Source organism: Castor canadensis, chromosome 3 (assembly GCF_047511655.1).
Source record: "Castor canadensis chromosome 3, mCasCan1.hap1v2, whole genome shotgun sequence".
NCBI classification, from domain to species: domain Eukaryota; kingdom Metazoa; phylum Chordata; class Mammalia; order Rodentia; family Castoridae; genus Castor; species Castor canadensis.
In genome coordinates this window covers 160,960,929-160,979,796 of record NC_133388.1, presented here as the reverse complement: position 1 = coordinate 160,979,796, position 18,868 = coordinate 160,960,929, and the positions used below count along the sequence as shown (strand labels likewise).

The 18,868-nt window shown below is 38.3% G+C and overlaps 1 protein-coding gene across 8 annotated transcripts in view; it reads left to right on the top strand.

The window, feature by feature from the left end:
• The window catches only part of Rgs22 (regulator of G protein signaling 22), a 118,657-nt gene that overhangs the window by 37,845 nt on the left and 61,944 nt on the right, over positions 1-18,868 (top strand). For all 8 annotated transcript variants that reach the window (XM_074068926.1, XM_074068923.1, XM_074068925.1 and 5 more), the window contains 4 exons: positions 1,669-1,798; positions 11,442-12,045; positions 13,467-13,628; positions 15,870-16,044. In XM_074068926.1, coding sequence (XP_073925027.1) covers positions 1,669-1,798; positions 11,442-12,045; positions 13,467-13,628; positions 15,870-16,044 — 1,071 coding nt within the window. The remainder of the gene's footprint in view (positions 1-1,668; positions 1,799-11,441; positions 12,046-13,466; positions 13,629-15,869; positions 16,045-18,868) is intronic.

The following is an 18,868-nucleotide window of genomic DNA, read 5'->3' as shown; positions in this document are numbered from 1 at the left end:
AAAGGGAGGATCAGTCCAGGGGAATTAGTTTTGACTCCTTAAATGGGAATTTAATAAAATACAGGGAGTGAAAATCCATGCTAGTTTCCTCTTGCTATTTTCTGAGATGAAAAACCTCATTTCTGTTCACTTGATTAATACTTTAAATGTATGTTATCATTTTTCATAGGCTTTGAACTTTGCGGATTCAAATTTCTTTGGGCTCAAATTATTTAAACCATGACTATGACTATAAATAGAAATTAATTGTCTTTATGAGAATTGGTAATGTTTTTGAGACTTCAGTTATACCACCTAAACACAAACAATGGCCCATGTCTTGAAAGCATAGAGTGGAAGAATAAACTGCTGACTGACTGCTAAATTCTTTCTCCTGTCCTCGACTCTCTGATCCATTTTAAGCAGTTGACACTTGAATGTTGATCTCTCACAATTCCTTGAGCATTCCTTAACTATTCAGACTCTCTCTTAGTGCATAGGATACTGCTTAGAATGTAGTAGTGTATTAATCAGTGAATGTTGAATGAGGATATAATTAATAATAAATGACTTGATTTTAAAAGAAAAAAGAGACAAAAGTGAATTAAGAATCTTTCAAAGCTTTTATACATTCAGAGAACCTTATCTCTAAAAAGGGCAATTGCTACACAAAAGTCATTTTCATTTCTCTGTCTTGCTTTGGTCCCATTGTGTGGCTTGATTTGTCATGTTAAATCTGTATACTAGATAAGGGATATTATCTCTTCCATTTGAGCCCTGCCTCTTCCATAAGTGTTAGGCCAAGTACCAACCAGCTGATAGTTGGAGAATTGAGGGGGTACTGGACACTCCTTTCTCTGTTGCTATTGAATAGCTTGGATTCTCTAGGATAAATAGAGAGGACATTACTGAAAGAGGCAGGTGGAGGAATTTCCCATAGGAAAGTGGGCTAGGAGCTTCTTAGTGCTGTAAGCTAAGGGTCATCTTGGGAATTGGGTCAGCTGGTGTGGGGATACACAAAGCAGGGTTTCCCTTCTCTTTTTATGTTCACATTATTTCCCCCCGGAAAAGCACATAAATTTCTACTGTGGGGAGCTTTTGTGGGTGATAACAAAGCAAAGGAAAAACTGAAGACTAATCCAGCAGGTGGAATCTGGAATCAGTTGCAGGAAGCATCCAATCCAAGCAAATTGTGAAAGCCCAGTCTGAGGCATAAGGGCTCTGAGCTTAGAGAGGTTTCCAGTGGCGCTAAGAGTGGCATCTTTATCACACTGGGGAAGAGCTATTAAAAACACTCAGCCAGGTCTGACAGAACTGGGGATATAAAATGATTGGAAAAGTTATAAATTGGGGCAGCTAGCAAAAGATGCAGTGAAAGAATTATGAATCTGTAGGGAATCCAGAAGTGGGGTTTGATCAGCAACAGCTTTCAAGGAAGAGTGAAGATGAATTTGATGGGTAGTGGACACTTTTTTTGATTATCTAATATGAAGAAATATGGGTTGAGATTTCCTTCTCATTATTCTCTTAATTAATGAATTTTAGTTCAATTTTCTTTTTTCACAGAATAGGTTTTTCTTTACATACTGTATAGTACAAACTGAATGTTGTTATAATGATTTGTCCAGGCTCGTGATTGGAGATATGCTATTACTCTTCTTTTAAACTAATATGCCTTTTTTTCCCTAGGCCTCCTACACTCAAACAAAAGACTGGTTTACACTAGCAAAGCAAAGTGAACAAACAGTGTCTACCTTTTCATCACCCTGCTGCACCACCCAGAACAAAATTGCACCAGGAGTTTTGCCATCTGTTTCTGGTAAGCAGCAAAGGACAAGAATGGCTTCAGACTTCCTTGTGAAGTCTTTTGTTTGTCCTAATCTTACAGGGCAGCACTTAGTGACAGGGGAAAGGTTTATGCACAGAGCCCCTGCCTCTATGCCATTTCCTATTGTTTTGTTGTTTGTTTGTTTGTTTGTTCATTTTGTTTTGTTTTGTTTTTGAGACAAGTTCTCGCTATGTTGCCCAGGCTGGCCTCAGATTCACAATCCTCCTGCTCAGCCTCTTGAAGATTTAAGGCATACACCACCATGCTCAGCTCACTTCCTACTGTTTCTGGAGAAGCAAGTTGGTAAGGTAAAAAGGGAATGGGTTTGCAACCCAATTCTGGTACTCATTAGTGTGACTTTTGGTAAGTTATTCCACTTAGAATCTTATTTTTCTCATCTATCAGAGAAGACTAGTGATACACACACATTAAGTGTGTGGAAAATGCCTGGCCGAGCGCTTGATACCCAATCTGCCATCAGTACTTATGAATAGGAACTCACAAGATGAATTCCTGTTAAGACAGTGGGTGCAACATTTCTGTTTTCTTAAAAGTAAACAGGCTGGGCATCGTGGGGCACAGCTTTAATCCCAGCACTTGAGAGGCAGAGGTTGTGAGCCTGAGGCCAGCCTGGGCTACATACTGAGACCCTGTCCAGAAAGACAGTTGGATAAATAGTAAATAGTCATTGAATTGAAATTGAGCTCCTTTCTGCTTTTAAATTCAGACTGTTTTTCTCCTTGAAAAGCAGATAAATTTCTACTAGGGAGTTTGTGAGTGACATAAACTCTTTATAAAAATAGAAGGAATCTTCTAGAAATAGAAGTAATTAACTGTGATATTCCTAAAGAAAAAAAAATTTGGATGTGATTTGGGAGAATTCAGAAATCTATTAAGAGTTTTTTAATCTTTCTGAAAAATATAAGCCACTTCTGGGGAAGATAAATCTGGAATGCTCTGGAATTGAACCTAAGTCTAGGTAAAGAAGAAAAACATCTCCTTACTTGCAAACAGTTGGATTTATGGGTTTCTTGCTTCCTCAAAGTATTGCTATAAAGAACTAGAGAGTAAAGACAGTGAATAGGAAGAGGATGGATAGCAGGAGGGTGGGGAGCACAACGCCGCCTTGCGCTCTGCCCCTCCCCTTCATTCTGTAGGCGTGTGTGTCCAGCACCTCTGCCTAGGTTTACAGACTCCCCTCTCTCTCTCCGTGTGTGTGTGTGTGTGTATGAAATTTGATCTATACATTTTCAAGAAAAATTATAAAGAAATATTTCTAGTCTACTGAGATTTGAAATCTGGTTACTAAGAAAATGGTCATTGAGGATGGGAAGGTTGACAAAACTTACCTCATCACTCTATCAAGGAGTAGAGCGAGTGTGTAAAATACAGTACTGATGTGATATTTCTGTTATTTTTGTTTCTTTGTTTTTTTTCTGGTGGTATGGGGTTTTAACTCAGGGCCTCACACTTGAGGCACTATACTGCTGGAGCCACTCCACCAGCCCTTTTTTTGTGTTGAGTATTTTCAAGATGGGGTCTCACAAACTATTTGCCCAGGCTGGCTTCAAATCACAATCCTCTTGATCTCTGCCTCCGAGCAGCTAGGATTATAGTTGTGTAATCCTATCATATACTGGCCCCAGCATATGATATTTCTCTTGTTTCAAAAGAGAGAGAAAGTAAGAGCGAAAAACTATAGCTTTAGAAAAAGTGTAAGCCTTCATAAGTACTTTATGCTATTTTGTAACTTTAATGATAGGCTATAAGCATGATAGTATTTGAATCTTCTTTATAAAATCTTTCTTATAAAATAGTGACTCTGGTTCTGATTTCTTCATCTATGCTCTCATTATGGATGGCAGCTACCTATTATACAACATGGAACATTAAAACACATATAGTTGTTTAATGTATGTTTCTAATTCTCTAATAGATCTGGCCCTTAAATTTTGTTTTTTTTTACCTATCAGTCTGAAATATTACATTTTTTTTTATTATTCATATGTGCATACAAGGCTTGGGTCATTTCTCAACCCTGCCCACACCCCCTCCCTTACCACGAACTCTGCCCCCTCCCTCTCCCCCCCCACCCCCTCAATACCCAGCAGAAACTATTTTGCCCTTATTTCTAATTTTGTTGTAGAGAGAGTATAAGCAATAACAGGAAGGAACAAGGGTTTTTGCTGGTTGAGATAAGGATAGCTATACAGGGAGTTGACTCATATTAATTTCCTGTGCGTGTGTGTTACCTTCTAGGTTAATTCTTTTTGATCTCACCTTTTCTCTAGTTCCTGGTCCCCTTTTCCTATTGGCCTCAGTTGCTTTTAAGGTATCTGCTTTAGTTTCTCTGCGTTAAGGGCAACAAATGCTAGCTAATTTTTTAGGTGTCTTACCTATCCTCACCCCTCCCTTGTGTGCTCTCGCTTTTATCATGTGCTCAAAGTCCAATCCCATTGTTGTGTTTGCCCTTGATCTAATGTCCACATATGAGGGAGAACATACGATTTTTGGTCTTTTGGGCCAGGCTAACCTCACTCAGAATGATGTTCTCCAATTCCATCCATTTACCAGCGAATGATAACATTTTGTTCTTCTTCATGGCTGCATAAAATTCCATTGTGTATAGATACCACATTTTCTTAATACATTCGTTGGTGGTGGGGCATCTTGGCTGTTTCCATAACTTGGCTATTGTGAATAGTGCCGCAATAAACATGGGTGTGCAGGTGCCTCTGGAGTAACCTGTGTCACAGTCTTTTGGGTATATCCCCAAGAGTGGTATTGCTGGATCAAATGGTAGATCAATGTTTAGCTTTTTAAGTAGCCTCCAAATTTTTTTCCAGAGTGGTTGTACTAGTTTACATTCCCACCAACAGTGTAAGAGGGTTCCTTTTTCCCCGCATCCTCGCCAACACCTGTTGTTGGTGGTGTTACTAATGATGGCTATTCTAACAGGAGTGAGGTGGAATGTCAGTGTAGTTTTAATTTGCATTTCCTTTATTGCTAGAGATGGTGAGCATTTTATATGTGTTTTTTGGCTATTTGAATTTCTTCTTTTGAGAAAGTTCTGTTTAGTTCACTTGCCCATCTCTTTATTGGTTCATTAGTTTTGGGAGAATTTAGTTTTTTAAGTTCCCTATATATTATGGTTATCAGTCCTTGTCTGTTGTATAGCTGGCAAATATTTTCTCCCACTCTGTGGGTGTTCTCTTCAGTTTAGAGACCATTTCTTTTGATGAACAGAAGCTTTTTAGCTTCATGAGGTCCCATTTATCTATGCTATCTCTTAGTTGCTGTGCTGCTGGGGTTCCATTGAGAAAGTTCTTGCCTATACCTACTAACTCCAGAGTATTTCCTACTCTTTCCTGTATCAACTTTAGAGTTTGGGGTCTGATATTTAGATCCTTGATCTATTTTGAGTTAATCTTGGTATAGGGTGATATACATGGATCTAGTTTCAGTGTTTTGTAGACTGCTAACCAGTTTTCCCAGCAGTTTTTGTTGAAGAGGCTGCTATTCTCCATTGTATATTTTTAGCTCCTTTATCAAAGACAAGTTGGTTATAGTTGTGTGGCTTCATATCTGGGTCCTCTACTCTGTTCCATTGGTCTTCATGTCTGTTTCTGTGCCAGTACCATGCTGTTTTTATTGTTATTGCTTTGTAATATAGTTTGAAGTCAGGTATTGTGATACCTCCAGCATTGTTCTTTTGACTGAGTATTGCCTTGGCTATTCGTGGCCTCTTGTGTTTCCATATAAATATAATTGTAGATTTTTCAATCTCTTTAATGAATGTCATTGATATTTTGATGGGAATTGCATTAAACATGTAGATTACTTTTGGGAGTATAGACATTTTTACTATGTTGATTCTACCAATCCATGAGCATGGGCGATCTCTCCACTTTATAGTCTTCCTCAATCTCTTTCTTCAGAAGTATATAGTTTTCCTTGTAGAGGTCTTTCACATCTTTTGTTAGGTTTACACCTAGGTATTTGATTTTTTTTGAGGCTATTGTAAATGGAATTGTTTTCATACATTCTTTTTCATTGTTAGTGTATAGAAATGCTAATGATTTTTCTATGTTGATTTTATATCCTGCTACCTTGTTATAGCTGTTGATGATGTCCAGAAGCTTCTGAGTAGAGTTTTTTGGGTCTTTAAGGTATAGGATCATGTCGTCTGCAAATAGGGATATTTTGACAGTTTCTTTACCTATTTGTATTCCTTTTATTCCTTCTTCTTGCCTAATTGCTCTGGCTAGGAATGCCAGTACTATGTTGAATAGGAGTGGAGATAGTGGACATCCTTGTTGGTTCCTGGTTTTAGAGGTAATGATTTCAGTTTTTCTCCGTTAAGTATAATGCTGGCTGTAGGTTGGTCATATATAGCTTTTATAATGTTGAGGTACTTTCTCTCCATTCCTAATTTTCTTAGAGCTTTTATCATGAAATGGTGTTGGATCTTATCAAAGGCTTTTTCTGCATGTATTGAGATGATCAAGTGGTTTTTTTCTTTGCTTCTGTTAATGTGGTTTATTACGTTTATTGATTTTTGTATGTTGAACCACCGCTGCATTCCTGGGATGAAGCCTATTTGGTCGTGGTGAATAATCTTTTTGATGTGTTGTTGAGTTCGGTTTGCCATTATTTTGTTGATGATTTTTGTGTCAATGTTCATTAAGGAGATTGGCCTATAGTTCTCCTTTTTGGAGTTGTCTTTGCCTGGTTTTGGGATAAGTGTAATACTGGCTTCATAAAATGTGTTTGGCACTTTTCCTTCCCTTTCTATTTCGTGGAACCATTTAAGGAGGGTTGGTATCAGTTCTTCTTTAAAGGTCTGATAGAATTCAGCAGAGAATCCATCAGGTCCTGGACTTTTCTTTTTGGGGAGACTCTTGATTGCTGCTTCAATTTCATTTTGTGTTATAGATCTATTCAGGTGATTAAATTCCTCTTGGTTAATTTTTGGATGGTCGTATGTATCTAGAAATCTGTCCGTTTCTTTAAGATTTTCAAATTTATTTGAATATAGGTTCTCGAAGTAGTCTCTGATGATTCCCTGGACTTCCATGGTGTTTGTTGTTATCTCCCCTTTTGCATTCCTGATTCTACTAATTTGGGTTTTGTCTCTCCTCATTTTAGTCAGGTTTGCCAGGGGGTCTATCGATCTTGTTTATTTTTTCAAAGAACCAACTTTTTGTTTCATTAATTCTTTGTATGGTTTTTTTGGTTTCTATTTCGTTGATTTCAGCTCTTATTTTTATTATTTCTCTCCTTCTATTTGTTTTGGGATTTGCTTGTTCTTGTTTTTCTAGGAGTTTGAGATGTATCATTAGGTCATAGATTTGGGATCTTTCAGTCTTTTTAATATATGCACTCATGGCTATAAACTTTCCTCTTGGGACTGCCTTAGCTGTGTCCCATAGGTTCCGGTAGGTTGTGTTTTCATTTTCATTGACTTCCAGGAACTTTTTAATTTCCTCTTTTATTTCATTGATGACCCATTGTTCATTAAGTAATGAGTTATTCAGTTTCCAGCTGTTTGCATGGTTTTTGTCTTTACTTTTGTTGTTGAGTTCTAGTTTGACTGCATTGTGATCAGATAGTATACATGGTATAATTTCTATTTTCTTATATTTGCTGAGGCTTGCTTTGTGCCCTAGGATATGATCTATTTTGGAGAAGGTTCCATGGGCTGCTGAGAAGAATGTATATTGTGTAGAGGTTGGATGAAATGTTCTGTAGACATCAACTAAGTCCATTTGATCTATTGTATATTTTAGATCTTGGATTTCTTTATTGATTTTTTGTTTGGATGACCTATCTGTTGATGATAATGGGGTGTTAAAATCTCCCACAACCACTGTGTTGCCGTTAATATATGCTTTTAGGTCTTTCAGGGTATGTTTGATGACATTGGGTGCGTTGACATTGGGTGCACACAGGTTGATGATTATTATTTCCTTTTGGTCTATTTCCCCTTTTATTAGTATGGAATGTCCTTCTTTATCTCGTTTGATCAATGTAGGTTTGAAGTCTACTTTGTCAGAGATAAGTATTGCTACTCCTGCCTGTTTTCGGGGGCCATTGGCTTGGTAAATCTTCTTCCAGCCTTTCATCCTAAGCCCATGCTTATTTGTGTCGGTGAGATGGGTCTCCTGAAAGCAACAAATTCTTGGATCTTCCCTTTTAATCCATTTCGTCAAGTGGTGCCTTTTGATGGGTGAATTAAGTCCGTTAACATTAAGTGTTAGTACTGATAGGTATGTGGTGATTCCTTGTCATTTAGTTGTCTTAGTTGTTTGAAGGTTTGATTGTGTGTACCTAAGTTGAAGTTACTCTCTACTGCCTTGCTTTTTCTTTTCCTGTAGTTTGGTGCTGCCTGTCTTTTCATGGTTAAGTTGGGTTTCACTTTCTGTGTGCAGAATCCCTTGAAGAATCTTTTGTAGTGGTGGCTTTGTGGTCACATATTGTTTTAGCTTCTGCTTATCATGGAAGGCTTTTATTGCTCCATCTATTTTGAATGATAGTTTTGCTGGGTAGAGTATCCTGGGGTTGAAGTTGTTTTCATTCAGTGCCCGGAAGATCTCACCCCACGCTCTTCTTGCTTTTAATGTTTCTGTTGAGAAGTCTGCTGTGATTTTGATGGGTTACCTTTGTATGTTACTTGTTTTTTCTCTCTTACAGCCTTCAATATTCTTTCCTTAGTTTCTGAACTTGTTGTTTTAATGATGATATGTCATGGGGTAGTTCTATTTTGATCTGGTCTGTCTGGTGTCCTGGAGGCCTCTTGCATCTGTATGGGAATATCTTTCTCTAGATTTGGGAAATTTTCCATTATTATTTTGTTGAATATATTACGCATTCCCTTTGCTCGCACCTCTTCTCCTTCTTCGATGCCCATGATTCTCAAGTTTGGTCTTTTGATGGAGTCGGTGAGTTATTGCATTTTCTTTTCACAGGTCTTGAGTTGTTTAATTAATAGTTCTTCAGTTTTTCCTTTAATTACCATTTCATCTTCAAGTTCTGAGATTCTGTCTTCTGTTTGTTCTATTCTGCTGGATTGGCCTTCCATTTTGTTTTGCAGTTCTGTTTTGTTCTTTTTTCTGAGGTTTTTCCATATCCTGAGTGGTTTCCTCTTTAACGTTGTCTATTTTTGTCCTGAGTTCATTTATCTGTTTATTCATCGTGTTCTCTGTTTCACTTTGGTGTTTATACAGTGCTTCTATGGTTTCCTTTATTTCTTCCTTTGCTTTTTCAAATTCTCTATTTTTGTTGTCTTGGAATTTCTTGAGTGTCTCCTGTACATTTTGGTTGACCCTATCCAGTATCATCCCTATAAAATTCTCATTGAGTAACTGTAGTATGTCTTCTTTTAAATTATTCTTGTGGGCTTCATTGGGTCCTTTGGCATAATTTATCTTCATCTTGTTGGAGTCTGGATCTGAGTGTCTGTTTTCTTCATTCCCTTCTGGTTCCTGTACTAATTTTTTGCTGTGGGGAAACTGTTTTCCCTGTTTTTTCTGTCTTCCCGACATTGTCTTTGGTGTTGTTACTGTCCCTTTACTGTGTGCAATTAAGTATTTTCTAGCTTGTAATAATAACAATGGTAATATTTAGAATGGAAGGGTGAGCGGAGATGGAAAGCAAGAATTAAAGGAAAGGGAAAAGCAAATAAACAGACAAGAAGGAGAAAACAGAACAAGGAATCAGACAAGAAAGTTTCAAAGGTATAAACCGGGAGCGTTAGTGTACTAATTGACAGTAAGCTGAACAGGCATTAGAGAGACAGAGAGAGGATTGAAAATAAGAAATAAAAAAAAGATAAGCATAAAAATAAAAAATAGGTAAATGAAAGAAATATCTATATATAAAAATAAAATAAAATAAAATGAAAAATAGAATTTTTTTAAAAAAAAACCCAAAATACCAAAAAGCCAAAAAACCTCCAAGTTCAAATTCAGTGAAGTTTCAGTCTTAATAATTTGGGTGTCCGTCTCAGTCTCCAATCCTGGAGATGGTGCCTCAGATGTTGTTCTGTAATTATCTCATCAAAGGGGACGCATAAAGTAGAACAAAACTACACACACACACACACACACACACACACACACACACAAAACCCCACCACGTGTCCCAAGTTCAAATGCAATACAGTTTCAGTAAGTTTTTCAGCATGAAGGTATAATTCAGTTGTTCTCTCATCAAAGGTAGGGAGAAAAAGAGAAAAAAAGAAAAAAAAAACAAAAAAAAGAGTCTGAAGACAGTTCTGAGAATAGTATCTGCAGCTGTCTTGCCTGCCTGCTGCTGTCAGCCTGCTGTTGCTGGAGGCTTTATTTATGCTGATCTCTGGGGTGAGCTTAGCACTCACCTGGCCCTGCAGGCATTGTTTACTCAGAGTTTTCCTGTGAGCCTCTGCTACAAGCTTTCCCCTTTCCAAGCACTGGGAAAGGTGACACTGCACCCGCATTCTCAGGCCTGTGTGTTTATTTACGTAGTTCATGTGGGAAGTGGGTCTTCCCCCCTCTCCTGTGCAGTTTCCCTCCCACTCCCACTTTCACCAGCTTTCCTGCTCCTGATTACTGGGCAGTGCTGCTGCTCCTGCCGGCCGCCATGTTTGTTTACAGTTCACGTGGGAAGTGGGTCTTCCCCCCTCTCCTGTGCAGTTTCCCTCCCACTCCCACTTTCACCAGCTTTCCTGCTCCTGATTACTGGGCAGTGCTGCTGCTCCTGCCGGCCGCCATGTTTGTTTACAGTTCACGTGGGAAGTGGGTCTTCCCTCCTCTCCTGTGGAGTTTTCCTCCCTCCACCACTCTCACAAGCTTTCCCACTCCTGGTTGCTGGGCGCGCGCCCCCGCTCCCACCAGAGCCTCTCCGGCCAGCCCGGCTTGTTTATTTACAGTTCCGGGCAGGATTCCTTTCCCCCAATCTTTGGCACTCAGTGCGCCCCACCCTCTTTCCCACGTGTCTTTATTGTTCTTATTGATTATTACTCAGTTTCTCTTTTTTCCCTGGGTGGGGGTTGGTCTGTCCAGGGGCTATGCTGCTCTGGCCCAGGCTTGTCTGTGGGAGTACTGCGGTACCGTGAAGCTCACCTTGTCTGCATCTTCCCAAGTCCTCTGGGCACGGGCGACTGGCGGCCCGGGGGCCCTCCTTGTTTCTCTGTTTAACATGAAGTGGGGATGCTTTGTGTCGGCTGGAGGTGTGGAGGGGTTAAAGTTTTGCCTCTTCTCAGTGATTTTGCCTGCAAAGTGTGTCTCCAGCATCTCTCCAAGATTTCACTATAGGAGGCTCACTTTCTGCTTCCTCCCTCTAGCCGCCATCTTGGAATCCTTCTGAAATATTACATTTTAAAAACATATAATGTCTTTTTGAATATCCTCTGTGTTGGGGATGTCAAATATTTAGTCATCTGCTATCCTTCTCCTGTGCCATGTCCAAGAAGACAAGGTTAATTCCTGTTGGCAGTTTTTTCCCTACTGGCTCCAAATGCAATCCTTCTGAAGACCATGGTCCATGCAGTCATTCCCTGTGACAAACCCATTTGCCATAGCTCTATAGCATCTATTTAATAATAAAAAAGTTTGTACTCATATCTAACCTAATATACATTTATGATTTAATGCAGAGAACTTTATCTTTGATGATGGAGTTCACCCCAGGACAAAAAAAGGCCCATCTAACTTAATTTCTGAGTTGGAAGAAGAGGAAGAAGGGTCCATATCTCTAAAAGACACTCCTTCTAAAGCTCTTCTAAGAATATACCTTGAAAAGGAACAGAATGTGGTTGAGGAAAGCCTGACATTGCATTTCTCCACATGTGAAGAATTTTTAAACTCCTATGTAAACTTTATTTTGATGGCAGCCATTCAGCAAATTACCGGAGGGCTATTGATCGAAAGCTCAGGCTGCGTAAACTTCAGAAATGTAACACAAGTGTCATTTGATGTTTATTTTGAGTCTGGCCTTGACAAGAATTTTATACATCAAACCACGAAGGAAAATTCAGAAGAGATATTAGAAAAAGCGAGTTTAAATTCAAAGACTGAGAGCATTGGACCCGAGAGCAGGGCTGACTGGTGCATTTCTCATGGAGCTTATGACATTGGCAATAGAAAGGAGTTTGAAAGATTTAAGAAGTTTATAAAGGGAACATTAGGAGAGAGATATTGGTGGCTCTGGATGGATATTGAGAGGTTAAAAGTTCTTAAGGACCCTGGAAGACATCAAAGGTATTTCTATTTTCTATTTTTCAGTAGTTTTAAAAACAAATAACAGAATGTTTGTTTGGGTTTTTTAAGCATAGGCAGAAAACCTGAAATAAATATGAGTATAATTTATACTTTTGGAGCGATGAATAATGATTAAAATCTATTTTATTGTAATAATAAATTTGATTTATGTTTTCTAATTTCATAGCTTTCAGGTACTTATAACAGCAATTATTTGGGCTTCCCATAAACTCTACAATTGCTTGAAATTATTCTTCTTAAGCTTTTATAATGTTCAAATGACACAGCTTTTATAAAAAATAATTTATCAGTTACATGACTACTCTTGCATTCACTAGATACTAATGCCTGTGTAAAGACTTTTTTTTCCCCCCAGCAGTCTGCTTGGTCAACAAGTTTCATGAACATTGATCAGATGCCACACAGCTGGATATCTGAATGAGTTTCTCTGCTGAAGACCTAAGGTCTTTATTTAGCCAGCTCCATATATTTTAGGTTACTGTAAATCTAAGAATCTTAAGAGAATGCTCCTTAGGAGAGTTCTTATTTTGTCTATAGTTTCCTGATGTAATCCAGAGCAGACCAAATGCAAACCAAGATCCTCTAGCTTTCCCTCCCAAGTAGCTGAGATTATAGGCATGAGTCACTGCACCCTGCTCCCCCTTTTCCACTTTTCTGGGTTTTTTTTTTGTGGGGTTGACTCTCTTTTTTTTTTCTAATGAAATGAGATATTCTCTCTCTCTCTCTCTCTCTCTCTCTCTCTTTCTCTCTCCTCTGCCTCCCTTCCTACCTCTCCTCCTCTGAATCTCCCTTTCCCTCTTTCCATCTTCTCCCCTTCTTTCTCTTTCTCTCTTACAGAACTGGGGTTTGAACTAGGGCCTTGTGCTTGGTAGGCAGGCATTCAAATATTTGGGCCATGCCTCTAGCCCTTTTCCAGCTTTTGAGGCTACCTATCTTCCTTGGTTTGTGGCCGTTTCCTCCATCTTCAAAGCCAACAGTGTGGTATCTTGTCTTCTCTCTGACCTCTGCTCTATCCTCACATTTTTATGATTCTGGCCCTCCTGCTTCTCTCTTAGAAAGATTCTTGTCATTGCATTGGGACCACTTAGAAAACTCAGGATAATTTTTAAAGTCCTCATTTAATCACATCTGCAAGTCTCTTTTACCACGTAAGGTAACAAGTTCACAAATTCCGGAGATCAGGATGTGGACAGATTTGCAAGATCATTCAGCCTAATGAGAGGGCAAATGACCTTCTCATTCCCATAATTGAGAAATATTTTATTTTCACAAAAAGGTTTAGTACTCCTGTAAGTCAGTATTGGCCTCGAGATAGTCCATTACCTATCTGAGACATTTACATTTGAGTAGGAGAATAGTCTATTATATATATGTATATGTGGGTATGTGTTTTATTTCAGACATCTAGAGAAGATGAAAAAATCCTATCTTGTGAGCAGTGGAGATTGCTACCTTTCTGCAGAAATCTTATCAAAACTCAAACTGTTAGATGGAACACAGTGGACTAAAGAACATTTAAAAAATATTCAGGTTGAGGTTGTAAAGCCTTTACTTCTATATTGGTAAGAACAATAATGCAAATAAATCGTTTACTTTCACTTTTCATAGACTATGAATAATGCCTTTTGTCTATGGGTATATAATTCATAGAAATTTAAAATGATGAGATTGTTATATCTTTGGCCTTCCTTAAAATACTTATCTTTTAGATACCTGGGGTGTTTGTGTGACTTTAAATCCATAATAAGGTCGGATAGTACTTATGTTCTCTTTTAACTTTTGATCCCATTCTTCTACAACTTACCTTTTTATGGCCAGTATCCCATAAAATTAGGGAGAGTACATGTGTACAGGTAGCTAGAAGTGCAGATTTATCATCTCAATGAACTTTTTTTTTTTCAGCTCTTGCTTTTGGCCAGCTGCTGGGCTAAGGAAAAGGGTAAAACCTGGACTGGTACAAGGGCCATAGTCCAGTGGGAGGGACACACAGGTGAAATTGGTGTAATAAAAGGTATGCACAGGGCATAAGGAGGTCATGTTTATCCTGGGACCTCTGACATTTAAGGGTCAGTGAGTTCTCCATGTGGCTGCCTTGAATCTGATTTAGTCATTTCTCTACTTTAAATTTCACTGGTTGCCCCAAAGTTTTCAGTGTAAAGTTCAGATCTTTTTAAATTGGCAAATAAGATCATCATGATTTGTTCCTCACCCATTTCTCTGGATCATCTCCCATCTAGGAATTCCAGATTACTTTTATGCTTTGTACTTTTCTATACACAGCATGCTGTTCTTCTCTTTCATTAAAAATTATTCTTAGATAGTTAAGATATCCCAAAAGATGTGTGTTATACTGTAGTGTACTATGTACACACCACCCAACTTAATAAACATTAAGTTTAATAGACATTACCAAGACAGGGGAAGCTTTTCTTCTATAATTAACCTTTTTGTTTTGAGATAATTATAGATTCATATGCAGTTGTAAGAAATAATACAAAGAGATCCTGTATGTGTTTCCTCCAGTGGTAACATGTTGCAACTATAGTTTAATATCATCCTAAGGAAATTGACATTGATACAATGTATTCATCTTTTCCATATTTCATCAGTTTTACACACACTTATTTGTATATATGTGTATCATTAGTTCTATGTCACCTAATCATTTATAGATTCATGTATATGCCACCAAAGTCAAGATACAGAACAATTACAGTGCCACAAACATGCTTTGTGTTGCCCTCTTTTCCCTCTTATAACTGCACCTCCTCCCCTTTTCCTCCCCATAACTCCTGGAAACCACTAATAAGAATTATACAATATAGGTGTAGGAGTGCGGCTCAAGTAGTAGAGTGCCTGCCTAGAAATTTTGAGGCCCTGAGTTTAAAACTCTTAGTACTGCCAAAAATTAAATACTATGTAATCTTGAAGCATTAACTTTTCAAATTCAGTATTCCCTTGAGATTTGTCCAAGTTGTATGCGTCAAGTTTCTTTTAATTCCTGAGTAGTAGTCCATTGTATGAATGTACTATAGATATCCATTTACCCATTAAAAGACAGATTGTTTCCAGTTTTGGTTATAAAATTATACACACACACACACACACACACACACACAGAGACGAGACAGATCCTTGGTAGTTATGTGTCAAATATCTTCTCCAAACTTGCTATAACTTAAGAATTAATACATGAACAATGAGTAGTTACTTGAACAATGAAGGACAGGAACATAAAACAGGTCATGCTAAGGGGAGGGCACTAACTGGAGGGAGAGGGTAAATGAAGAAAGTAAAGAAGGTGAATATGGATGATGTACTTTCTATACAAGTATGAATTGGAAGCATTCAAACCTGTTGAAGTCACAGTAAGAAAGGGACTGGTTAGAAAAGAGAATAATGGAGGAAATTAACCAATTTGGGGTATAATACATGGAAATGTCACAACAAACCCCCCTGTGTAACTATCATAAACTAACAAAATGTCTTTTTGTAATGAAGGACAAGAAGGTAAAACAGGTCCTTTCCAGGGGTGGGTACCAGTGAGAGGCATAAAGGAAAGGGTGAAGGAGGGTAAATACAGTGGAAGTATCTTATACTCATGCATGAAAATAGAACAGCAAAACCTGAAACCTATTGAAATTGTTCTAAGAAGGAGGGAGAGATATATAGAGAGAGATAGAATCATATCTATATATATAAAATTATATATATATATATAATTGATGGACTGATTTTTAAAGCTTATTGTCTAATTTAATCATAATATCTTTCATCTTAAATTGATTTTTTTCAATAAACAGGGCACCAAGATTCTGTGTTACTCATTCATCTTCAGCAAAACATGCTAGTGCTGAACTGAAATTCTGGCACCTCCGTCAAGAGAAACCAAGGGTAGATATTGACCCTTTTCCACAAATGGCAACCCTCTTGCCATTAAGACCTAAGTCTTGCATTCCACAGATAACTGAGATCCAGGTAGGGTGCATAGCTGATGCTGTTGTCTCTATTAAATGTACAGTAAAATATCCGTGTTTGAGTGTTTGTCCACTTATATGTTTCATCATAAGCTCTGCTGTTATTACAATAGCACCACAATCAGAAAGTAAGAAAATCTATTCTGTTTACCATGCAAAGTGACCCTTTTAAATCACATGATCATGGCACTTATCTGCTCAAAATTCTCCAGTGGCTTCCTCTTCTACTTAGAATAAATCTAAAGTCTTTACATAGCTGTACAGGCTCCTGCCAGCCTCTTGACCTCATTTCCTTGCTCCCGACTAACTTACTTCACCCCAGCCACACTGGTCCTTTGAGCACAACAAGCGAAAAGCTATTTTGGCATTTGCTATTCCCCTTGCTTGGAGCACTTGTCCTCCCGGCTTGTCCCCTTACTTCCTTTAGATGTATGTTCAAGTATCACTTAGTCGGAAAGGCTGTCTCTGACTCTTCTACATAAGCATGCTTATGGGGAATGGCACACACACACACCCACTCTCTGAACCCTTTGCCCTGATTTGTTTTCCTTCGTGGTGTTTATGATCATATGATTTATCTGTTTATCTTTTACCTTCTACCAGAATATAAAAAATTTTTCTTTGTTAACTGCTGAAACGGTACCTGGCACAAAAGTGTTGCTTAGTAAACATAAATGAATGAAGAGCAAGGAGCAGCAACGACAGAGTTAGAAGTGAACTTTCATTGCATGGAGAAGAATAAAAGTACAAAAGGATAAAGGAAAACAATCTGGAAAGGGAACAAAGTTTCATTAACTTTGAAGAAAATCAATAAATAGCCCTATATATTTTGGCACAGAGATGCAATAATATAGGGAAGACCTGCCTTTCCAAAGTAAAGACCTCTGTTGAGCTTAGCATCCTGTAAAGATATTGTATTGTATTGGCATAGTCAGAAACAACCTCTTAAAAAGATTGCTTTATAATCAGGATATCATACTTTTAGAGGCAGGGAGATGTTTTACTTCTATAAGTCATTTTTCTTTTTTTTTATTATTCATATCTGCATACAAGGCTTGGGTCATTTCTACCCCCTGCCTCCATCCCCTCCCTTACCACCCACTCCGCCCCCTCCCTCTCCCCCCAACCCCCTCAATACCCAGCAGAAACTATTTTGCCCTTATTTCTAATTTTGTTGTAGAGAGAGTATAAGCCATAATAGAAAGGAACAAGGGTTTTTGCTGGTTGAGATAAGGATAGCTATACAGGGAGTTGACTCACATTAATTTCCTGTACATGTGTGTTACCTTCTAGGTTAATTCTTTTTGATCTAACCTTTTCTCTAGTTCCTGGTCCCCTTTTCCTATTGGCCTCAGTTGCTTTTAAGGTATCTGCTTTAGTTTCTCTGCGTTAAGGGCAACAAATGCTAGCTAATTTTTTAGGTGTCTTACCTATCCTCACCCCTCCCTTGTGTGCTCTCGCTTTTATCATGTGCTCAAAGTCCAATCCCATTGTTGTGTTTGCCCTTGATCTAATGTCCACATATGAGGGAGAACATACGATTTTTGGTCTTTTGGGCCAGGCTAACCTCACTCAGAATGATGTTCTCCAATTCCATCCATTTACCAGCGAATGATTAACATTTTGTTCTTCTTCATGGCTGCATAAAATTCCATTGTGTATAGATACCACATTTTCTTAATACATTCGTCGGTCGTGGGGCATATTGGCTGTTTCCATAACTTGGCTATTGTGAATAGTGCCGCAATAAACATGGGTGTGCAGGTGCCTCTGGAGTAACCTGTGTCACAGTCTTTTGGGTATATCCCCAAGAGTGGTATTGCTGGATCAAATGGTAGATCAATGTCTAGCTTTTTAAGTAGCCTCCAAATTTTTTTCCAGAGTGGTTGTACTAGTTTACATTCCCACCAACAGTGTAAGAGGGTTCCTTTTTCCCCGCATCCTCGCCAACACCTGTTGTTGGTGGTGTTGCTGATGATGGCTATTCTAACAGGGGTGAGGTGGAATTTTAGTGTGGTTTTAATTTGCATTTCCTTTAATGCTAGAGATGGTGAGCATTTTTTCATGTGTTTTTTGGCTATTTGAATTTCTTCTTTTGAGAAAGTTCTGTTTAGTTCACTTGCCCATTTCTTTATTGGTTCATTAGTTTTGGGAGAATTTAGTTTTTTAAGTTCCCTATATATTATGGTTATCAGTCCTTTGTCTGATGTATAGCTGGCAAATATTTTCTCCCACTCTGTGGGTGTTCTCTTCAGTTTAGAGACCATTTCTTTTGATGAACAGAAGCTTTTTAGCTTCATGAGGTCCCATTTATCTATGCTATCTCTTAGTTGCTGTGCTGCTGGGGTTCCATTGAGAAAGTTCTTGCCTATACCTACTAACTCCAGAGTATTTCCTACTCTTTCCTGTATCAACTTTAGAGTTTGGGGTCTGATATTAAGATCTTTGATCCATTTTCAGTTAATCTTGGTATAGGGTGATATACATGGATCTAGTTTCAGTTTTTTGCAGACTGCTAACCAGTTTTCCCAGCAGTTTTTGTTGAAGAGGCTGCTATTTCTCCATCATATATTTTTAGTGCCTTTGTCAAAGACAAGTTGGTTATAGTTGTGTGGCTTCATATCTAGGTCCTCTATTCTGTTCCACTGGTCTTCATGTCTGTTTTTGTGCCAGTACCATGCTGTTTTTATTGTTATTGCTTTGTAATATAGTTTGAAGTCAGGTATCGTGATACCTCCTGCATTGTTCTTTTGACTGAGTATTGCCTTGGCTATTCGTGGCTTCCTGTGTTTCCATATAAATTTCACGGTATTTTTCAATCTCTT